We start from the raw sequence: 24,618 nt of genomic DNA on the forward strand, positions 1-24,618 counted from the left end.
AAGCAATATGAATTAATTTCAAAAAAAATACAATTTTTAATATAATCGAAAAGGTTTCGGTGTAAAAATTCGTTTCGCAAAATTCGTTTATTTAACGAATTTGACGCTTCATTTCCATCATCATAATTGTAAATTTCTTCAAAATGATTTTCAACACTTACAATTTCAACGAGTAATGTGATCCGGTATGTGTGACCCCTGGGAAAAACCGATATAAACAGGCCGTTAAAGTGTTGAAATCATGCTGAAGAAATTAAAATAATATTTATGATGAAAGTGAAATATCAGAGTGATGTAAAATAACTTCTTGCACGCGGTGAATAACAATATTTACATTCGAAACTGGCTTGAAATTGGAGTCAATTTCCAATGTCAACAACATTTTTCATTGCTTGCGAGATGTTTTTCAACAAATGTCAATGTTGTATTTGCAATACAAATATTTTGCAATTCTTTCGTATGATTTTCAACACATCACAAGCTGGTTTTGAGTTTGACAGTTCTTTATTATGTGTTGAAAATCATGTGGATGAATTGAAATTTTATTGTGATGCAAACACATGTGACAGCTGTTGAAAAACATCTTGCAAGTGATGAATAACGCTGTGCACATTGGAGATTGGCTTGGAAACCCCTGTAAAGCCAGGATTGCCCTTTAGGTTTACCTATAATGTTTTAAATTCGGTATTCACTGCAAACATACGTTATTTCTTTCAAACTGTGCCGAAAAAGTGAAAACGCCATTAAAACGAAAAGACCACACACATCGCGATTGTTTCAAAATTTGGGTTCTTTATTTCATCCATCCCATCATCCCGTTGTTGTTGTATGTTTTTTTTTCTTCCTTTCCATACCTTCCCAAACCCTAGTGCCCTACAATGTGTTCCTAATATGATGCTCCTAGAAATCCTAAACGCACGAGCGACAGAAAATGTGACACGCGTGTGTACTGATCGTGAGAGCAAACCTTTCGTCCTTTTCAGCCCTTTTCGTCGCCCAATACCTCTCGTGCACTTTATAACTTGTTTGGTTGGTGAAATCACTTATCACTTATCACACGCAGAAATGGTTTCCCCTTTTTTGCATTGCTACACATACTTCTTTCTGTTTATAGCGCCTTTGTTGCTAGCTTTCGTGCCTCGCGGCAGTAACCTCGGACACAAACTGCCGGGCGCTTGCGCTTCGTGCTTGGAGAATTCATAAAATAAATTACTTTCCTTTAAGCATGCTCACACTGGTTCCCTATCACCGTGGTTTTTCTTCTTCTGTTTTCAAATTAGGACACTAAACGACTCCCCGCACGTACACACGGGACAGCTCGCATAACTAATTATCAGCTTAAAATTAGATATTGTACATATGTGTAAGAGTGGTAAAACTACGTAGCATGTGGATAGGCAACTTAAAGCACAAAATATCCAAAGTTTCGCGTGCGTACCATACGGGGGACGATGTTATATAGGTTGAGTAACCCGTACCCGAATCAGAGTCGGTTTCGCGAAAAGATTGTTGTTGATTCTTTAGCTAATGAAAAATAATATCACTTAAAATGCTGACCGTACGGATAGCTACTCAGAGCAGGGGTATAGTTCTGCTCTGCGCAAAAAGATTATATAAAGTAATACGTTTGATAGTGCAAAAAAGCAAAATGGCTTCGTTTCGAAGAACTTTTTTCCTCTCCCCGTACACTCGTAAACATCACACCTTTTGCAGAGCAAACGCAAGTGCACAGGAAAATACTATTAACGTTGATTGATATCGCAAACAGAGAGGAAATAATTAAAGACGAATATAAACGATTCCGAAAGGGGAACAAAGGTCTTTTCTCCCGACGACACATTCCTATCCTACCGTTCCTCGGTTGCTCTACACGCACACTTCGATGGCTCACCCAACCCTCGTTACTTTTCAGCTGTGTTGAAAACCCCTGCCAAATTGCGTCTCTTTTTGCAGTCGGTTCGTTTAAATTTCAATTCCCGAATATTCTGCCGCACCTACCTACACGCCCACGCACGCCCACACGCACACGCTGGGACTTACATACTAAACTAAAGTGGCGTGCCCTTTTCCTATGTTTCTATGTCGGGCGGGAAAAAACAACATGATTCATTCATTGGCTGATATCGTCCAGCTGCTGCCGCCGCTGGCTCCTAATGTGTGGGTTGCGCTGTGGTCTCGCTTTTCTTATTACGTTTGGTTCTTTTTATGCATACGATCTCTGTTTTGCTACTTTTCTTGCGTAGTTGTGTATGTTTTTTGTTGCTGTTTTTTTGTGTTGCCGCAAATCGCAAACACCTTAAAAAGAAAGAAATAAAGTTAGGAAAGAAAACGTTTCCTTTCTATAGCACGGACGTTTTTGATGTTATTTTGTTTTACCAAACTGAAATTTTGTGTTAATTTTGTTTCTTAACCATTTCGAAGAAGAAAACAAAAGTTATCTTTTCTTTAGTTTTTCGCTTTGTTTTGCATTCTTCTTCACCTTCTTAATGATTTTCCGCAATCAAGTAACGATTTTGTTTGTTTTCCTAATTCCATCATTTAATTATATTTGCTTGTCTCATTTTTTGCCGAATTGTGTAAAAGTAAAACTTTTTTTTGACTAAAATTTGCACTAAACTATGTACCGGATGACTAACTTCTTTTTGCACCTCCTCTTGTTGTTTACTATATCGGGTTCCTTCGCTTTTATCTTTTCGCTCTTGCTCTCTCTCTCACTCTCTCGTGCTCCCTCTTTCTCTCTTTCTCGCAATCGTTTGTTTCATCTATATGCTACGCTGTTCTATATACGGTTTTGGTTGCCTATACGAGCGGATTCAAAAAACTTTCTATCCCACCTTATATGCATAAATGTGTTTTGTTTTCGTTTCATTTTTTTATTTTTGTTTTCTTTGTAACTTTTTTGTTTTGTTCGGGGACTCACCGCTTATGTGATTTGTGTGTTCTTTATGGTTTTATGGTTTCCTCTTTCGTCTTGATTATACGATGTTTGTGTATGTGAGTTGTTTTACTATACTTTTGTTTCTAGTAATGCTTGCATGCTATTATTAAGCGCTTTGCGTACGGTTTGACTTTTGCTTTCCACTTCTCGTCACGCTTCAGAACCGGGGGAGGTATAAATACTACTGTAATACTTTCTTTTTAAAGGACATCGATTAATGTGACTGCGCGACTGCTTCTAAATGAGTGTAGCCGTTATGGGGGTTTGAAAGAGAGAAAGAGCGAGCATGTGTATGCGTGTGTATGTTTGGGTGTGTTATGTGATTGGTCTGTTTTGTATGGTCTGTTGTACAACAGGGTTGAACATTCGCTATTTAGCCGCCCTAACCATCCCTCTTTTCCTCTATTGCTTGCTATATTGCACTACCGGGAAAAGAAGGGATATTGTCATCTGCTGGAGGTGCGACAATGCGATACGTTACATAGAGCACGAGCTTCTGTCAGTTAAAATATACATCTAGAGTAGGAAAAGACTTTGCCTTGCTAAAATGGAGACGGGTTGTGTAACGGAGCTGGAAAAGAAACACTCCCACAGCATCCTGGCCCCATGCACAGGCTAATAATAGACAGAGTGGTGCAGAGCGGAGGTGACCCAGATGCACTGTCGCTAGTCTGTCGGTAAATACAAGTATAAAACCGAAGGCGTAAGACCCACCTTCGCTTCCTGCTTCCTTCACGGTGAAAGGCTGTGGTGTGTGTGTGTTTTTGTGTGTGTATTGTGTAAGGTTGATGTCGCTCGGGGCGCTACTTTGGCTACTTCCGTTTCAAGTCGGTAGATCGGCGGGGCAAGAACAGCAATATGGGCAGGCAAGCAAGCAACACGTGGTGGTTTTAGCGGTGGTGAGCGAGCTGGCGAGCAGTGTTTAGGGTGCGGGGCCATGGGTACTCCCAACGGTATCCTTCCGTGGAGCACTTGTCCCCTTAGTGCTGGATGATGTGATTTGTTTTACGGTTTGCTCTCTGTCCAGGGGCTTTGGTATCGAGTTGGAGGGGGAGGGAGCGGAGCGATTTCCGATTGCGGTTTAACGTTTAACGGATGGAATGCAGTTTCCAGCGCAGCACAAAGTACGCGATGACGCGCAGCGCGATAAAGAAGCCGAACAGGGCGGTGGCATCGATCCAGTACTCCGCGTTATCCATCGACATCTCCTCGAGGAACTTCTTCGGGCTGCGGAAGTGGCAGTAGATTTCGGTGCAGGCAAGCTTCTCCCGCTCCATCCCGTACACCGACACCATCGCGCCCTCGAACCCGTACCGCACGTAGCTGACGTACGTGACCCACTGCAGGTAGCTCGGGATGACGTCGAAGTTGACGAAGAACCCGGAGAACAGGATGATCGGGATGGTGGAGACCGGGCCGAGAAAGACGCCCGTTTCCACGCTCATGCCGGCACCGATCAGCAGCCCGAGGCTTTGGGCGACGAGCGAGGTGAGGATGCAGATCAGCACGAACATGCCCACCCGCTTCGGGTCCATCGGCTGGGAGGTGAGATAGTACACGACGATCACGTACACGCTGGTGAACAGTACCTGTAAGGTGGGAAGTGGATGAGACTGCGCCGTTCAGGCAGCGACAATGTCACAGTATGTAGCAAACCTTACCTGAAATGGAAGATCTGCGATCGTTTTGGCGAAGTAGAACGACTTGAGCGAGTACCAGTAGTTGAGATGCTCCCGCACAAACACAGCCATTTCCGTGGGAACTGAGGAGTGAAGTGGGACAACAAGCAGATAGGATAGGTTAGTTCGGTCGTTAGTATGGTCTTCGACCCGACCTTCGTCCACACTTACAGGTAAGTATCGTCGGCATCATGGCGGTGAACATGGTGAACATCGTGGTGAAGAAGATGCACCCGGCATTGCTCATAATTTTCGACGCGTCGTTCCCGATGTCGTAATAGATCATGCCGATGATCGCGCCGACGATCACGTGCGACAGCAGCCGCATCTGCGTGAGCGTTTGATCGCGCATGATCGTGATCATGGTACGCTTGAGCAGTATCCAGAACTGCATCCAGCCCGAGGTGGGAAAGCCGGCCTGCTTCTTCGGCACCGTTATGCTGACGCTTTCGGTCGAGTCGAGCAGTGAGGTGGTGCAGGTCGCCTTGCAACCGGGCTGCGTTTGCGCCGGCCCGGCTGGCGGTACCACCACGGCCGGCAGCAGTGGGCCAGTTGCATCGGACGACGGGTTGACCGATGCACCCGTCGTACCGACAGCGGTCGTAGCGGTGGTGGTGGTGGTGGTCGTGGATTGGGAAGCGGCAGAAGCCGCTTCTGCCCCATTGCCAAGCATTGGTTTCCGGTCCGTGCCGCCCGCCGGTTGTTTGCTTTCATTGTTCAGCTGTGCCTCGGGTGCTGCGGCGTTGCTGGCCGGGGGCATACTGATCGCCGTGTAGTCGCCAGTGCTGACGACCGTTTTCAGCAGCGCCAGCTCGTCCTCCCGCTCGGTCGCACCGGGTGCCGTGCCGTCCAGCGATACGTTCTTGTTGGAGGTGCTCTTGCTTTGCGCGAGCGGTTGATTGTAGTTGTTGCATTTGCCGTTGTTCACCGCGGTCACCAGCTTGCTGTTCCAGTCGCCATGCTCCCCGCACGCCACCTCCATCACTGGGAAAAAAAAGGGAAGCAGGAAGAGCCGGTTATTATCATTTGGGCAACGCACGCATAGCAATTGCAAGCGAATTACGAATTACCATAGTTAGCCGGATTGTGATAGCTCGGACACTCGAGCCCGAGCGAGGCCAGAAACGGTACCAGCCCGTTCACGCGCCCCTGATAGATGCACTGTCCCTCCGCCAGCACGTACAGATTGTCGAACAGCTCGAATATCCGGGCGGAGGGCTGGTGGATGGTGCAGACGATCGTGCGGCCGCCGCGCGCCAGCGACTTCAGCAGGGCGATCAGCTGCGAGCAGGTGGAACTGTCCAGCCCGCTCGTCGGCTCGTCGAAGAACATGACCGGCGGGTTGTTGACGAGCTCGAGCGCAATCGACAGCCGCTTGCGCTGGCCGCCGGACAGGTTGAGCGTGAGCGTGCTGGCCGCATCGAGCAGCCCGAGCGTTTCGATGATCTCCTCCACGACGGCCCGCTTCGCCGAGACGGAAATATCCTTGCCGAGCTTCAGGTTGGCCGACACCATCATCGCCTCGCGCACGGTCAGGTAGGGCAGCAGCCGATCGTCCTGCATGATGTAGCAGGACAGCTTGCGGAACTTGCGCAGGTTGCGCTCCTTGCCGTTGATCAGCACCGAACCGCTGAGATGCGACGTTCTGCAATGTTTGGGGTTGTGAATGTTTTGGAAGCAAAAGATATGAGTCCTGGCATTTAAGCCCCCAAGAAGGGCCCCAAGGGTCAAAGCGAAGTTCTTACTTGTAGCCGGCGAGAATGTTCATGAGTGTGCTTTTGCCAGCACCGGACGGTCCCATGATGGCGGTCAGCTCCCCGGAGCGGAACTTCCCGTTGATGCCTTTCAGTATGGTTTTGTAGCCTCGCTTGTGCCCCTCGGACACCGAGTACGACATGTCCATGAACTGGATGTCGATCGGAGGTCTCTTTGGTAAATGCGTGAGTGATACCTGATAGCGCGGAGTCGAAGTTACGAAAAGATTAGCTTGATCGAGCGAGTAGAGGGGTAGAGTGTCTATCATCGCTTACCATTGGCTTTTTCTGTCCATTTCCATCGCTGTTGTTCAGCACCTTGCGCACCAGCCCGTGCGCCAGATTCGAGTCCTTCGTCTGTCCGTTTGTCATGATGGCTCCGTTGCAGAGAGCGCTTTGGGAGTTCCTGGAGAAGGCAAAAAAGAAAACAACAAAAACAAAACCGTAATGAGCGATTAGTTCGATGAAACTTCGATGCAAACCGTGTTTGTTAAAACATGGAAAAGCAAAACCTCTAAAAGCTTTGTTGTGTATTTTGCTTCACGCTTAACGGGTGCGTTATAATGTGAACCTCATAAATGGAGTTGAAACTCTCCTCCCGGTAACCGGTTGCAGGCACCAGCCCGATGAGAGTTTAATGAGCATCAACAATTAGTGTGTGTAATGTAGGAGGCAAAAAGCACACTTGCCAAGCGTCAATTAATTCGTCATGCCGGGGCGGCAGAACACTCCCGGCATATTAGGGTGCTTAATCTCGATTACCCAGTTCGCCCTGGCCCTCCCCCCCCCCCTCTCCCCTTCAATTTTCTGTGGCGTACAGTAACGGTGACGAATTGGACTCATAATAATTAATACAAAAAATCCCCTCCCGCAGGTTTTGGGGGTGTTGAAAAGGAGGCCCATTAGAATTCATTTGGGCGTCGGCAGAAATTGCGTAAACTTTGCGTTTTATCGTCGCGCTTCGAGGCGACACACAATGGAGGATATTTTCATTGCTAATGATTTTTATTCGAATTCTCCACCGGGAAGGGAAGTTTCCTTGCCCTGTGCTAACCTGTTTACGGGCGCGAAAAAGCCGGCCAAAGCATGGTCGGGCATGGTGGTAGCCATCCATAATGCGATCGTTTGTGTGTGTCGCCGTAAGCCCGTTTAGACGGGCATAAATTACAACTCGCTTTCGTCGTTTTCGGCGAGTGGAATGATTGGTATAACGCTTTAACGGTAGGTTTTTCCTCCTCCCGACCTGACGCTGTGAACTGGCACTGGTATGGACCGTAAATCTTTGCTTTGGTTGCCTTTCGTTACGCAAACAGGCTGACTTCCTACTTTACGGTCTAGCGGAGCCGGAGTCACAACAACAAAAATGGATCCTCGCCACGCGACACACTACCGAAACATCGATCTAATTATAAGAGGTAGAGTTTGGTTTGCCCTCTGTCTGTTTGTGTTCGATGTTATGGTAAGCATATGCAAGTAGCGGGGTGGTATACATTATACTTTGAAAGCTCTGTCTCACTGTCCGTGCGCGGGTTGAGGAGAAGCTTTGGCGTGCGGCGATGGTTAGAATGTTTCCTTATTTAGGGTAAGAAAACGATAGAAAGCAAAACATAACTAGAAAGTAATAAATCGATTTCCACCTTCAGCACGCGCGCTCACTCGAAAGGAGGTGTGGGTCCTCAGTGGAAGAGGTAGAAACATTGAGTGGAAATTTTAATTAACATTATGCCACCGTCCTTCATACCGTGTCAAACTTTTGCCCATCACACCGGGAGGTGGTACGTGTGTGTATGTGTCCCTGTAGTAATGCGGGAGAGGTGGAATCGTGACCGGAGGCGATTAAATTTCTCCATCCCGAATTCGTTTCACAGCGGATGGACGATTCCGGTCAGCTGGTGTCACACGTCAGTGCAGTTAGCAGAAGCAGGATCATGTATCATGCTTATCCACGCGTTACCAACAGTGACATCATTTCTAATTAGTGTATTTACATAAACACTGCGGCGTTTTTGTTGGATACGATGGGGTCATACCAGAGGACTACTTCACTCGACTTCTCGGAACAGTGTAACAAGCGCTAATTCTTGATTCAGATAGGATGTTTGTTAACATCGAGATGTTTGTACGCGTATTTCCAGATGCTCTGAAGTAGCTCATTAACCCAAAAACTACAAAACAGGAGCATCAACCACAACGTTACACAAGCTCACTTTCAGAATACAACTGTTTTTTTTCCCACCAACCATTCACCTCACCATAGTTCGGACGGGAGCGTCATTCCGTTTCTTTGTATTTCCCCGCGCGGGTTCGAAATGCCTCAAGAACCGTTTCCGTCGCCTAGCTCTACCTAACGCCACTACAGTCCACACCTTAAAACGGCCAATGGTACACTAAAAGGCAAAGATCGTGCAGCAGGACGCGTCCTGCCGTTTGCTGCTGCTGCTGCTGCTGATAACCATCGACCGCATATTGGGGCATTGTTGGTACTGCGCTAATCGCTCGGCAGCAATTTCTGATTACTTATTGTCGTGGACGGCTAACTCCCCAGCCCGATCACCTGACGGGAACGATGGAGGAGGCGTCAATCAGCAATGAATGGATACTTCCTTGAGCACCTCCAGACCTTCAGAGGCTCTTGGAGATATGTGAAACGGTTTGAAAACGCGATTTTCGCATCACCGTTTTTGAGGAGGTGATGTCAAACGAAATGAATCGATTTGTTAGTGGCAACAAAAAAACAACGAGGAAGTCCACCGGTCCACCAGGTGGAATGATGATGTGTAAATTCAACCAAAGGGAGTCGTGCTGGTGGCTCGGTGCTGTCTCTGGAATCACTGGACCGGGCGCGGTGGGTTCAATGTCATTGCAAGAAGGCCCATTGATAAGAAGCCGCTTAAAGTTCGCTCACATTACTCAATCGATTGAAGAGAAGAAGACTGAACAATACAAGACGACGGCTAAGGTTAGGCAACCAAGGAACAGCAAAGCAAAGCACTCGGCATATACAAAAAAAAAAACAAAATCCAAATGTGACCCTCACACGACCACGACCGTGACATGCATTGGAATTACATCAGCAGGACCCGTTAGCTCCGCGGGGTGCGTCACTCAGTGGGATTGTTTTTGGGGTTTGTAAAGCTGCGTGCTTTAATAATGTTTTACTTTTTGGCTTTTTGACTATCGCTCGCGAGCGATTATAAATTTCCGGTATTCGTTGTTTATGCGTGTTGCCCTAGGGTTGCCGTCTAGCTCGGTACACATGCACTTCTAACCGATCAAACGTGTTTAAACGTAGGGAGAGGGGGGGAGGGGGGGAAGGTTTGAGAAGAATGCCGAATTTTAAAAATAAAACCACACCAAGTGACCGACTGTATCGCCCCTTCAGCCACGAGGAGCGGGGTGTTCCGGGGGGCCGTTGATGCACTGTACAACTGACGAGCAAAACGAGGAAAAAAAGAGCAAATGAACGGATCGCAACGCCAGTGAACCAACCGACCAGGCGATCGATGGCATGCTGTTTCTTATTTTAATTCTGAAGTATTGTTTTGGGTAGGTTGTGGTTCCTCGCTGTGGTGTGCCATGTACCGTGAAAAGGGAGGAAAAATGGCAAGAAACCCTGAACTGTTTTTGATCGTGTAACGGGGGAAACCAGGAGCTCGATCTGGGTTCATATTGGTTTGTTTACAGTACAATTGAAATGAAACGGTTTTTGGTTAGTTCTTAGTACATATGTTGTATATTGCCCGTAGGAGGTGATTGAAAGAAAAAAGAAGAAAGATATTTGTTTACCTAAAAAATACGCAGATTAGAAATGCTATTGCTTAACGATAAAGTATGGCTACAATAATTAGCCACTAGTCAATACTGGTCGGGTGAATCATTCAACATTCTGCTGCAACTCGTTAAACAAACAATTAAAAATGAAAACCAAACAGTTCGTCATTAAAACAATTAATGGCGATAAAAATTCCGCAAAACATGTGTAATTTTTATTTGAAATATTGATTCATGTAAATATTGAAATATTGATTCATATTGAAATCATTTGAACAGGGAAAATAACACGAAATTGACGCACTGAGGCTCCTCGATAAACGAACACTAAGCGGGTACGTTTGGCGTAGAAAGTGAGTTCCGTTTTTTAGGGCAAAGCGCTCAATCGACCTTCCCCGCCGCGAGTAGCATTGACCCGCAGCTTGAGCAACGTGATGGAAATCGTGGACCTTTGCCGTCACGTACCACCCTGGATGTGTAGGTTTTGGTATGAAGGGGTAGTCTGTTGCGTAGCAAGACATAACATGCTAAACGCATTTGGGTGTCAGCTGGAGGTGCGTACGTCCAATCGGTGTTGATATTTACGTACCATTTCCAACCCAACCAAGCAGCAGCAGCAGCAGCTTTTCAAACAAATCCTACCCCACTTCCCAAATTGGGTTAGTCAACCCAGCGGGCAGAGTGTGAGGACATAGCAGTGTGCACTACTTTCTTATCAAATGCACGCACCCAAACACATTATCGTCTGGCACACACACACACACCAACACTAGAAATGAGTCAGGGTCAAACTACCTCTTCACCCAGACGGTCGTCGGATGGTTTTTGAAGTTCTTCATACTGCCCGCATCCGACCCGGAATCGCACCGGTTGGCGTAAAAGTTTAGGTTGTAGTGGTTGTCGCAGCTCAGCTGATAGATCGTCGTCCCTTCGACCGTGTCGTCCAGATCTTCCAGGCTGCTGCATCCCGACGGTGGTAATGCTCCTAATCGGAACGCCGATCCACCCCCGGGCGAAGTTGGACGTACGCAAATGAGTGCGGGCAGCTCACGCACCGAACCGTCCGCTGGTGTTCCACTGTGAGGATGCTCCATGGCGTCGACAGCCACTTCCATGTCCATGTGGTCGATCGCACTTTCAATGTTCACACAACAAAACACTTCAACAGAGCACCACCGATCAGCTGGAACCGTTCTAACATACTGTGGTTGCTGCAAAGATTCGATCTGGCGTCCGGGTTCTGTCGCCCGAGATCATGAGTCCATCGTTCACATTGGAGTCGATCTCACTCAATTAGGCTCGAGGGCAAGTGGGTGTGTGTGTTGAGTGTTTTTGTTTTAGTGTTTGTGCTGGTCTGGGAAACAAAGAACTGTTCGTGTGATTTCTCCCGGCAGTGAAAACTACGGCTTCGATTAGTTGTACGGCCGCATTGGCGTACACGAACCGGGAAGATGTGGTACTGTTTTTAACAGCACCGAAGAAGAAGTTAACCGAAGTAAAATGAAGCAAGGAATAAGCGAAGGAAGTGCTTCGATAGCTCACCGAGAGCTTCCCTTTGGGGTGGCCCAGCCGGTGCAAAGTAATTGACTTCTGATGGACACACATCACCTTTGGTTTGCTTGATGGCGGTGCATCGCGCGTCAACGGTGTGACACCGTGCCGTGTGTTGGTTTGTTGGAGTCAATTAAACTCAATTTAGATTTAATTTCCTATCGGTGTGTTCCCGGGTGCGCTGACGACGCGTGTGGGTGGAGGATAGTTGATAGAGCATAGAGCTTCTTGCAGTGGTGCCGGCTAGTGGAGCCAACGGCACACACACAAAAAGGAACCGCAACGGCTTCAAAGTTCGTACCAAGGTGCACAAAAAAACATCGTTGCATCATAGGTGTGTGATTGTTTGGTTTTAAGTGAGAGTTTGTTATGGCACAAGGTGGTCTGGTAACTTTTAATTGAATAAATATATAGCTGAAGTTTAGATAACGTAGTTAGCGTGATATCATTAAACAGATGATGTTCTTATCTGACAACTGGACAAGTAATTAACGTATCAAAATGGGCATATCAAAGTCTCATCCAACAAAAGCTGCTGTATTGTGATGCCCTACAAAAGTATGTAATTAACGGAAAGAATGTGTCAAAAAGAGCTGTAATAAACGTTTTTGCACGTGCGACTAAATCATATTGTTCCCCCATTGATCGTGCTTATAGCTCTCAACAGCACAACTCAATAGAGATGAGATAACTTAAGCTTACCTCAAAGTTATGATACATTTATACGCCGTTGGCTTTCCTGCATTTCCGCCCACTTTCCTTCTTTCCCTATCAGTTTATGCAGTGATCGCCAAATGACGTGAAAACCTTTGCTTCAACCCATTTCCCAACCCGCCCCGTACACGACTGCACCGTGCACCGTTAGTCGGGACACGATTGCACTCTAAATTAAATTGCAGCATCACCGCTTCCACCGTCATCACCGGTACAATTTCCGGGATATTATTGCGACCATCGGCCGTGCACTTGCAGAGCCACACATGCACACGGCGCCAGCCCCGCACTGCTCGGATCAGAACGAGTACAATCGAATTAAGCGCATCCCCACATTCCCAACGACCTTCCTGCGAAGCATGCCTAGCAATGTGTCTACCACCATTGAAGGAATCGTGGTCTCAGTTTCAATCGAGTTTCTTCGCTTTGTAGAAACTTCCTGAATGCGTCATCGGTTCTGGACGGACACGTATTAGCTTGTTGTCCAGTCGCGCTGGCTTTTTTCTCTCCCAGCGGTGGAGTTAACTCAGTGTGTCAAGATTTGCATTTTTGTGCTGTTTGGGACTTATGGTTTGTGTGCAATGGCGGCAAAACATGGCGGCATCTATGCAGTGCGGCACCAGGCGTATCCTTCGTGACGGAATTGCATACGCATAGCCCAACATTTAGGAACTATCATGGCTTCATTTTATTTTTGTGATAAAACAAACGGATGAAAATGACATTTTACATCCACAGTGATGCTTTACATGATGACACAGTGATGATCCACAGTGATACGAATTGCATGAAATCTGCTTTCAAGTAAAATGTGAAGGAAGAAACAGCCTTTCCGTCGATGGCGTCCAGCTCCCAAACTGATGCCGCAGCCCTTGAAGACTTGCCGGACTTCTTCTTCTTTGGCTCAACAACCGTTGTCGGTCAAGGCCTGCCTGTACCACTTATGGGCTTGGCTTTCAGTGACTAATTGATTTCCCCTCATAGCAGGATAGTCAGTCCTACGTATGGCGGCACGGTCTATTTGGGGATTGAACCCATGACGGGCATGTTGTTAAGTCGTACGAGTTGACGACTGTACTACGAGGCCGGCAACTACTTGCCGGACTAACGGGTGCTTTATGTTCGATCGCCGTCACAGAATGTCTTAGCTTGGACACAAGGTGGGCTATTTCCTAGCATTGACATTTTGCCTTCATTATCGCTTGCTCTTGTTTTTCCACTTCCACAGAAAATGTGAACAAAAAAATGGAAACGCTTGGTGAATAATTAAGCGCTAGAGAAAATGGATGTCCCTTTGCGGCAGGATTGTCTTATACCTTATGGCCTGCATATAGTAAAACGGATTGCGCCACTGATTCCCCAGTACTCCGATGACCGATGCGATGCTATGCTATGCTTTGACTTAACCAAGCACAAAGTAAGGGGAGTAAAAACCAATCCCAATGGATTCGTTTGAGCAATGAAAAGTTATTACTGTTTATTTTGAAAACTGTAAAGCTACTGCCGCTGATGCATTGCAGACACACAGCAATGAAACTATGTGGGGAAACTATTTTCATCGATCTGCACAAAAAAACGCGGCATTTCTGATGGTCTGTTTTTCTCCCTACCCAAACACACATTGATTTCCATCCGAGGGAGGCTATAGTGTGAGAAACACTGGAGGCAAATAAGTGTAAACACTGTAGGCTGTACGTGGAAAGAATTGGGTAACTGTGAACATTGGCGTACATGTGTGCTGGCAATTTGTTTTGGTAAATTCTGAATAGCGGCTGCTGGAGCCGACATCTTTTGTAAATAAGGAAAGCATCTTTCATGATTATCATCTTATGCAATATTTGTGCTTTGCAGCTATCTTATCGCAGGGATTTGAGTGTATCGCTTATTTGATGTACGTCTTAATCTCTGCAAGCACTTCACCTGATACAGTGGTTTACATCAGGGTCTACTACCACGGCAGGTAGTGCACTAGGGGCGCATGACTCTATCCCTTGCAGTAGGTCAAGAGCAGCGCTAGATAAAGTACGAAGCTTTAAAGTATGACCTTTGTCAGCCATATTGCATCATCTTCAGCAGATAATCCCACAAAACGCTGCACTACTATACTCTTCAGCAATCCTCCCATTTGGCATGTTTGTTGTTTGCTTACCCGATTGTCCCGTTCTTTAGATTATCAACCAGCGTCGGTGGGGATTTGCAGCGCACGTTTTGCGTGAGCGAATTGTACGCCACCGCCTGCAGGTCACTGCTGTTGGAGGCGTTCAGAATGTTGCAGAAGCTGGGCACGTGCCCGGGTGCGATGGCTCCAGTGCCTGGGGCTGCTGTCGCTGTCGACGCGGCCGCTGCCGGTACGATGATCGGATGCACCGACGCCGCAACGTGTGGTGATATGAGCGGGGCCGATGCGGCCAACGATGCGTTAATGTCCACGACCGACACCTCCGTCAGGCTGTCCGTGGGATGGTGCTGCTGCTGATGGTGATGGTGATGGTGCAGATGCTGCTGGGAGTTGGACTGCTGCTGCTGCTGCTGCTGGAGTGATGCCGGTGATGGATGAGAATGCTGTCGCAGCGGATTGTGTGGGTGACCGTGGGTATGACCTATGCTTCCGAGCATAGCACTGTCACTGTTTGTTTTGCCGGTCATCATACCGCTGTCCATCGTGCTGACCGGGCGAGGCGATCGCCACTACACCACCCGCACCGTGCGGCTATCCTTCCAGGATGCTTCACTGCGAGGAGACGTAACGCAGACTGTAACGAAGCGATAGAGAAATATCATTTAATTAAAAAAAATAGAACAGAAAAAGATTTAAAGCATCGTGTGTGTGTGGTTTAGTTGTGAACCGCAAAGCTACTCGACTGATGGGCGTATTAATGTAGCGTAACGGTAGCTGCCAGCTGGGGCTCTGTTTATTTAACCGCACGTGCGATTTATGTTAAATTATGCACCACGCCAATAACCAATCACATTGAAAGGATTTTGACGATAAGCATAATCGATCCGCTTTACCCGCTAGGTGAACATGTGTCATAATCAAATATCAATAAACACAGTACTTTGATGTGGGTTTGTTGTTCTTCCATCTGCTGCTTTGTTATAGTAAATTGCAATTATCAAATTGCGTTACTTCAATTCCGCAGTAAGTAAGAAGGAATGTAGGGGGATTCAGTTTAGAATGTAAACGTTACTATTCACCGTGTGCATGATGCTAATCTACATCAATCTGATATTTCATTTCCATCATCATAATTTTTAATTTCTGCAGCATGATTTTCAACACGTCTCAAACTGCATTGAATTAGAGAGTTCTTTGTGATGTGTTGAAAATCATGTGTAAAAACGGAAATTTCAACTTGGAATACAGATGATACAGGGTTTTCGAAGTCACTTTGATGTTTTTCAACAGCTGTCAAATGGTGTATTTCCTTCAAAAAGAATTTTCAGTTTCAACACATGATTTTCAACACATAACAAAGAACTGTCAAATTTAATCCAGCAAGAGAGGGTTTAAAAACCATGCTGAAGAAATAAAAAAATATGATGATGGAAATGAAATATCAGATTGATGTGGATTAACATCTTGCACGTGCTAAATAACAATGTTTACATTTGAAAGTGACTTGAAAACCCCTGTATCATGCAAATACACCATTTGACAGCTGTTGAAAACCATCTTGTAGGCGATGAATAATGATGTGCACATTTGAAAGTGATATGGAAAACCCTCAAGAAATTATTATTAATAGAAAAGTAAAGTCAAATCGATGTGGAATAACATTTTGCACGCGGTGAATAACGATGTTTACATTCGAAACTGACTTGGATAACCCTGTAATGAAGTGCATATTCGAAACTGACCTGGAAAACCCTCTAATCCCGGCGAGTGCTACTGCTCCAATTTCCATGACAGAACAGAAATGAGCATCTTCTACAATATGCCTTACGTCTTATTGAAAGCCAAAGAATATTGTTGTAAAAGGCAGCCTCAGCTCGACTTAGCCTGATCGTTAATGTTTCAAAGCCAACTTTCTTTCCCTCAGGCGGGGGGGGGGGGGGGATAGTAAGTTCTCAGCACAAACTGCACGTCCGTGTTGAAAGAAATCCAATCACACTGGAAACCACCAGTTGGAAGCAAATGTTAGTAGTTTTAACTTTTCGTCTCTTCCACCGGATCCGCAAAGCCTTGACCCCTGACACCACGGTACGCAGGAAAGGGGAACTTTATTGCAGCGACAAGTTTTCGATGCAATTTTTCTCTTTGCCGCTGCTCCAGGATCTCCACACAGCGGGTGCGTGGTATAAGAAGCATGGTGGCAGCCGACAGTGCCAGTGTGTGTGCAGTATGGTGCGACCGTGTTGTACACACTTGGAACATGAAGCAATGCCTTCCGCCATTTTTGTTTTGTGTCACAGGCGAAGTTGCAGAAAGTGAACAGGAAACAGTTCGTGATAACGGTGGAGAACAGCTATGTTTAGGAGGTTCTTGTTGCCTGCTGTGTGTTCGAAAGACGCTGTGAATATGCCCCCCTTTGGGGGTTTACATGCCCATTTTAGTCAAGTGTCCTTCAGCGTCCGATTGTCGGTTCAGCCAGCATTACAAATGTGGACACAACATAGAAAAGTGATGAAACGGGGGATAGAAAAACAAAACAATCATACATTCCGGTAGCCAAAACGGCTCTCCACATATTCTCATTCGCACACATAAGGGCGGAAGGAAGCCGGGCTGCTGAACATTGTTGTCGAGCGTTTGTTTCGCGTTCTCCTCATTGCGTGAGACGACGTGCGCTTTCGGAGGTCCAGTTTGGAGCCCGGCCGGAAATGCTATCCATTTTACAGAACAAGACAGGCCGTGCTTGTGTTGCCGTTCTGTTGCAAACGCGATCACCTTTCCGAGCGGTGCAAACGGAAGGAAATGTGAGCACGGGAAGGTAGGTGGCGTGTTGAAGAAGTTTGGGCAGGGCAGTAGCTTCAGGGAAGAGGGCGAGAGGGAGCATTATTTGCATATCGATTTGTGTTTTTTTGTTAGACACTGTAATGCGGCCCCGACTTGGAAGCATTCCCACCGGAGGTGCACAAAAAGGGCGATGGAGCTCTGGTGGTGGTCGTTTGTGGACACGTTCCCCATTACCCAAAAGGTTCACGAGCACACACGTCAACTCCCCAGCCACCGACTGTAGAAAGACCTTCAGGTGAAATAGTTTTCCAAAACAGTGACATCTGAAAACCGTATGCTTTGGTACTCAAATGGTGTATTTAGAACTTTTCTAAGAGCAAAATGACTCCAGCCGTTATGCATGCAACAACATAAGAGAGAGAGAGGATGCATGTTGTTTCCCTACACACACACATAGATGTGTGGTGCCAAGAATGTACGCCACCGATGCATCCGCTGCATGCAACCGGGCGGCACTTTATTATGCCGTCAGTTTGCCGATCCGCTATTCATAGAAGCTCATAAAAGCGTATGTCGTTTGGTCGTACGTTCGGTTGGGTAGTGCCTTTTTTGTTGGTGGCAACTTCCAACCGGCGCTTGGTCGCGAAGGACAAAAAGAACCCGCACACAAAGTTGAACCAGTCAGCCTCCCGCAGGTCCTTGAACATTGAACTTCAAAACGAATTTTTAGTCGGCTTCGATCGTTAAACCATAGAGAGAGAGAGAAGGAGAGAGCGCCCGCTCCGGTAGTCGAACTCAAACTAAGGATGGAATATTTTAGCAGGTCCTCCTGCAACCGGATTGCCTGGCGGAAGGGCTGAGCATAGGAGAGCCAGAAGTGGGTTTAAATTCTTTGTTTGCCGATTCGTTCTATCCTTTAACGGTATTGCTAAAGTTTTGCTTTAGAACATGCACATACACACGCTTTGCAAGGAAAACGTATCGGTTCGATCATCCGGAAGATCATCGGAAAAACGGCGGGACGGGTGGCCGTACCTGGCCGAAGGGAACCCGGACCTGACTGACACTGGGTGACAGTGATAAATTTAATAGCGCCGGTTAGACCAACCGACAGCTATCCGCCCCGAGATGGCAGTTTCGCCTTCCGTGTTCTGGTTGCTGCTGCCTGCCGCCCTTTACCGTCCCCCTACCAGAGGCTTTACCCAGAAATGGGAAACGTTTGATGACACTTTGCCACTGGCGCAAGAGCGCTGGTGCCATTAAAGCTATGGGTTGGTGTGTGTGTTTTTTTGTTTGTTTGTTTATGTATTTGTTGTACCGTAGCATCGTGCGGCACCAACATGGAAAGATGCTAAAACCGGCATTGAAAGGTGGGAAAAACAGCAGACGCGGAACGTGAAGCACAAAGCGGGTGCTTGTGCGAGCGAAGAGTTTGATACAAAAAAAAAAAAAACATGTTTTCAAAAGGAGGAAACCCCTGAAATTGACGTTGGTTAGTGTCACTTTACCCCAAACTGAGGTTGGTGAAAATGGGGTTTGGACACAGCGAGTTTGTGCCCTATCATCAGTTGGACAGTTCCTGTGTGCTCGACCTGTGGCTGCCGATAAAAAGCTAATCGAGGCGTACGATTGAAAGCGGGGATTGGTGGTGTTGTTAATTTTTTAAAAGGTATGCTCGTTTACATTCTCCGCATTCCTTGTTGGCACTGATTTCCTTTCGGTGTGAAAATGAAAGGTTAAATTGATTTTGTCTTCTTCTACATCACGGTACGAAACAGAGAGGAGGATTGTTCCGAGCAGCGTGTTGACCAAGAAACGCGATACGCGTTTAGAAATGGATGAGCTTACAGCTGTGGTTGAGGTTTGTGAGTTGAGGAAAACGAACAAGTTAGGTCGTGCTTAGCTTTAACTGCAGAAAATGTAGCCTCATTCTTACTTTGCGGGTTACTTTGCAAATGAATTCAGATTTTTGGTATAATTCACGCTTGGCTCCAGTTTTCTGGTGATTGAAAATGAGTTAAAGTCACTTGACTCACGAAACAGTGGGCGAAACAACCACACTAGTGATGGGTAAAGTTGGCAAAAATCCGGAGTCGACTCGGATCCGATTAATTCGGAATCGACTCCGGAAGGTAGGTCCGCCCTGCATCATACGGAGTCGTTCGGAATCGCCCAGAATCGCCCGGAGTCGTCTGGAGCCGTCCGGAGTCTTCCGGAGTCGTTCGGAGTCGTTCGAAGTCGGAGTCGTCCGGAGTCGTCCGGAGTCGTCCGGAGTCGTCCGGAGTCGTCCGGAGTCGTCCGGAGTCGTCCGGAGTCGTTCGGAGTCGTTCGGAGTCGTTCGGAGTCGTCTAGATTCATCCGGAATCGGCTACAAACAGCGTCATCCAGAGTCGTCTGAAGTCGGCCAAGGTTGGCCTTTGAAACAAAGGTCTGTATAAGAAGTGCACGCGCAAAGTGAAAGAGAAAAAAAACACAACGAAACGAAATGTCTGATCATAAGCACAAAGGCTCCTGTTGACTCCGACCAACTCCGATTCCGGTCGACTCCGAATGACTCCGGACGACTCCGGACAACTCAGACTCCGATCGACTCCGAACGACTCTGAACGACGCCGAACGACTCCGAAAGACTCCGGACGACTCCGACTCCGGACGACTCCGAACGACTCCGACTCCGGGCGGATCTAGTTGTTCCATTTTGCCGGTGTCGGAATCGGACTAACAATAGTTGGAGTCGGATCCGAGTCGTGGGTCGCATCACAGAGAGCACATCACTAAACTACACTTCCACTTTTCCCTGTCTCCTCGGAATAAAGCTTTCCAATTTCTGCACATTTTGCCATTCATTGAAGTTCATTTGAGAGTGCCCTTGAGAGCGTTATCCGCGAGCCCCCCCCCCGAGCACCCGCCAGCAGATACACGCACGCCGCACCCACAGCCGGCAAAACCCAACGGAAAACAAAGAATCGTAAGCAGCCGCCTCTTCCTGCCAACGCCATTGCGCCACAGCATGATGGTAGCACCCAACCAGCACCAACCACCAACATGGACGATAAACTCTCGCGCGCCCCGTTCGGCCGGTTTGGTTCCTGGTGCACCGAGTGCAGCTGCACTCGTAGATCGGGGGTTTTTTGTTCCTGCCCAGCTGTGTCTGAGCCATTTTATCGGTTCGCTCTGTGTGTGTCTTGTTCTCCATTTGCTACGCTTGCAGCACATAGGATGGGGACCCAATTCCACTGGTACGGTTAAAAAAGTGCACACAGCAAAGAGTGGCGTTGCGCTTCGGGTCGGTTTGGGTCGGGGCACAAGGATGGAGGCTGCATGTTAGTCACACGATACGGACGGGGAGTGTACATTCGCTTCCGTTACGCTGTACAACGGAACACAAACACACACACAGACACCCGGGGCAGCTTAGAAACGAAACCAACACAACCCGGCCAACAGAAAAGTGTTACGCTTTTGAATCATTAACGTTTCGCGAAGCAAGTAATTTGTTTCGCGTCCTTCCACTTCTGCTTTGGTATGGCAGTGAAGAAAAAATGCTCTCACTGTACTGTACCATGCAGGTGGAGGGGAAAGTGTGGGCTTGAGAGGACCGCACTTGAACTACGGAGGCGGACAGAGCAGATGTTGTGGTGTGTTCTCTCTCTCTTTTTTGCAATTTATATCGTATCCTAAGCTTTACATCGTGCTTCGTGTGCTCTTCTCCGCTTCTCGCCATTCGTCGTATCGCATATTTTTAGCAACCATAATCCTGCAAAGTGCATTCATCTGCATTTGATTCATAGTTTTGGGAAAGTTTTGTTTCATTTTGATCCGCTCCTGTTGTAGTTTTCGCTTATCGTTTTCGGTGCAATTGGCACACAAAAAAGTGCACCGAAGTGCAAGGGAAAACAATTATGGAATGTGCTAGTGGGGAGTGGCTAGTTGATGCATGAAAAATGCACAGCAATAATCCACGCCCTGTCTGCCACGTTAGACACTCACTATCCGTGTAGGCAGTAAACAGGACACCGCGACGACAAGCCAGAAATCCAACACGCCGTGCCGGAGATCGATTGCATTCAAACAACGGTAGCAAACCGTTTCCTGCCGCGAGCACAAAACAGTTGTGCGATTTTCCCATGATTTGTACCGGCGTACCGTATTTCATCGGAAATGGATGTCTGGGTCTAAGTGGGGATGGATTCGATTGATAGTGGTTAGAGGGTATAGGAAGAAATATAATGCACACGCCGCACGGCAGCAGAACTGGGCTGTGTAGGGAGGACTGCGGTTGGTGGTGGGGCAATCAATGGGCAAATTGTTGACTAATCGTTTGTTGAGGTAGGCTAACAAAGCTCGTGATGTGTGTGCCATACCGCCGGCATGACTAAGTTCGCAAATATTCGTTCAATCTCTCCGCTAGTTGATCGTTGAAATATTATGCGATTGGTTGTGTGCTCGTCTGGGATTTGGGAGGAATTTATTTTCTGACTTCATACTTTGCTTAGTGGCTCGTTCAGTATCCGCTTCTTTCATTACAAATATATTTATTTGCATTTGGTCGCATTTGTTAATTATTTTACGGACATTAGCAATAATACTAAAAACGAATTTAAAGCCATTTGGTTTAATCATCGTAACATGATTATTTTATCTATTAGAACCTTTCAAAACTAACATATTTATAACATTGAAAAAGCAGCATGGGTGTCTTCGAGTATCCTAAGCCCTACAAATCGTATCCTCCTGCCCAATACATTGCTTATTAAAATCCTTCCCAGGGTTTCCCTACAATGGTTTCCGAGAAATCGTAATTGACCTTTACCAGTGTTTTATGTTCCCATTGCAAACCCTCAATGCGCTCGGGTGGGTTGTTGGCGAAAGAAATCTTATATCACACCCGAGGACATCTTTTAATTACGCAACGCAAAACGCAAGCAATCTGATGCTCCCGGGAGTGTCCCCTCCACCGCCACCAATCACCGGTGGGCTTAGAGGAGAACGAACAGGAAAATTAACGAACAGAAGCTCGCTGTGAGCAGACTACAGACAGATACAGAACGAAAAACCTCATGTAACGAGCCAACGAGGCAAGAAGTTCTTGCCAACGTGCTCTCGCCTCTAACGGTTACGTTAAAAATGGTCCTCGTGCAAAAGTCATCGGCCCCACACCCCCATCCACCCACAGAACCGGAGCCGCCGCTTGCACATTAAACCGGGAAGCCATTTCGGAACGATAATCGAAGGAAACGCCACAATGGCAATGGGAATTACGTAAAACAAAAAAAAAAAATAAAGATGTTAACCTTGCTGCCACGAGGCGACAGTCGTGAAACCCGTGCAGGAAAAGCGTTCTTTGCTTATGAACGTTAGGAGGAGCCCAAGGTAAGAGGTTTCTTCGGAGCTGCGCTCTGCTGCTCAAGTGCAAGTGTACTTAGGGCTGAAGAAGGTGACACAAAAAAAAGTGTCAGACTGTCTCAGACTCGGGCGTAACAGGGAAAAGCGAAATAAGCGCGTAAGCGACCAACGGAAAGCAAAAGTGCGAGCGACGGATTAGCGAGTGGAGGAATTTCGCGCCCGTGCCAGTGACACACGATAGCACAACTGTGTTTCCTGTGGCGTTAAGGTGTCCGCTCTGCTAAACAATGCTCAATCAGTTGAGAGTTCTTTCGACATATACCGTAGGCGGACAGACTGGCGTGAAAAGACGGGGGTGGCATGTACCGTAAGGGCATAATAATCGCACGTTAGCTTTGTCCATCCATCTATATCTAGCCCGATGGTGCTCGGTGCTTGGACGTTCTTCTGGACGGTGGATGAATGGTCAATAAAGCAAGACAAACCTCTCGTACCGGTCGATGCAATATCGTTGCCGATAAATCAACCGCAATGGCCACCATTGAGCGTCGATGAATTTGCTATATTGCAGCAGTGTGTGTGTGTGTGTGGCAAAAAATCGGACAGCTTTATCTGCCGCCGTGTGGTTGTGCTGTTCTCCTATCGATTATCAAATCAATCACGGCGAGAATGGCGTAGAGCATGGATTTGCTTCATGTACTCCACTCCCTCTAGGCATGCATATCTGTTGCCACCGATCCCTTTTGAAGGGGGTTGTGGATAGGCGCCTGTTGTTAAATGGTCTATGAGTTTCCCAATTTTAGTGCGCACCCGCAAGACGGTGGCAAGAATCATCAAAATTGATTAAACTCCATCCAGGGGCGAGAGCATAGTGATCGTTAGATAGACATTAATATCATCACAACTTTGTTCATTCCGTTAGGCAGTGTTGTGGTTTCTGAGGGAATGTATTTAATCTGAGCTATTTTATTTCAATATTTGGCCTTGCTAACAACATATGCATCAGCCATGTAATGATGGTTCATTTGACATATTTCACCACCTAACACTACTACAAAGCTGTCGTTTTTCAAGGTATTTTTCCTATCTTTGATTACTCTAATGCATGGTTGGAATCCTCCGTGTTATATTGTGCTGTTAAACTGGTTTATCTTGTCAAATGCTACTTTATGAGTGTATTGATATTCCCATAATCATTTCTACTGGATGTTGAACTGATTCAACGAATTCAATCAATAATAACATCAAATATGAAATTCTTGGAAATCCTTTCCTAAGCCCTCAAAAACTCATTCGTCAATTCCAACGTGGTTTTATAATCGATTTCCAACCCTTTTTTGTATGATTGCTGTGTGTATGCTACTACTAGAGTTGTCTATTCTGCGAAATCAACAGATTCAGATGCCTGTTGAACTGATTTTTTTTCCGAAACAACATTTCATCGTGCGAGACCGTTCAAATCACCTCTCAATCATTAAGCACGTTACTAGGCACACCTGGTGGCCTGGTGCAGCAGTTCCTCTTCCGTGTTTTGTTGCTTATCGATATCAGCTACCACCCAAACATTGGCCGACCGCCATGTGCTGCTTCCCTCGGTGCGCGACGCGGCTCGATAACAGCCGATAACAGTAACAATCACTCTTGCACACGAGCCTAGGGGCCCCTAGGAGGACACACATCACACCTGGCGCACAAGGTATTCCCTGATATTGTGACGCACCTGTGCCGGTCGTGCCATGGTACGGCGCACTTATTTTTAGGGATAGCTCAGTGCACGGTGCACTCGCGGAGCCGGTCAAAGGTTCTGGGGGCTCGCTACGGTGTGCGGTCATCGATGGCGGCAGTCCTGGCCGGGTTCTTATCGGTCCATTGACATCGAACGCACTTGTGTGTTTGGCTGCTATCTGGCCTATTATCTTGGTGCACGGTTTTTTGTGTTTGATTTTAGATAATAACTTGTTTTGG

The 24,618-nt window shown here is 46.9% G+C and overlaps 1 protein-coding gene across 5 annotated transcripts in view; it reads right to left on the reverse strand.

Annotated features, from left to right (window-relative positions):
* Positions 1–771: 771 nt before the first annotated feature.
* Positions 772–24,618, reverse strand: part of LOC120897138 (ATP-binding cassette sub-family G member 1-like) — a 29,035-nt gene continuing 5,188 nt past the window's right edge. For 3 of the 5 annotated variants that reach the window (XM_040301784.1, XM_040301783.1, XM_040301785.1), the window contains exons 3-9: positions 14,557–15,160; positions 6,648–6,777; positions 6,363–6,568; positions 5,688–6,262; positions 4,789–5,601; positions 4,600–4,700; positions 4,027–4,527 (exon numbers count right to left, since the gene is read on the reverse strand). In XM_040301784.1, coding sequence (XP_040157718.1) covers positions 4,027–4,527; positions 4,600–4,700; positions 4,789–5,601; positions 5,688–6,262; positions 6,363–6,568; positions 6,648–6,777; positions 14,557–15,068 — 2,838 coding nt within the window. In that variant the 5' untranslated portion in view covers positions 15,069–15,160. Of the gene's footprint in view, positions 4,528–4,599; positions 4,701–4,788; positions 5,602–5,687; positions 6,263–6,362; positions 6,569–6,647; positions 6,778–10,937; positions 11,459–14,556; positions 15,161–24,618 lie in introns of those variants that run through there. The other 2 variants (XM_040301787.1, XM_040301788.1) reach the window with 2 other exon arrangements.

The sequence above is a fragment of the Anopheles arabiensis genome, chromosome 2, assembly GCF_016920715.1.
Source record: "Anopheles arabiensis isolate DONGOLA chromosome 2, AaraD3, whole genome shotgun sequence".
In the NCBI taxonomy this organism is placed as follows: Eukaryota; Metazoa; Arthropoda; class Insecta; order Diptera; family Culicidae; genus Anopheles; species Anopheles arabiensis.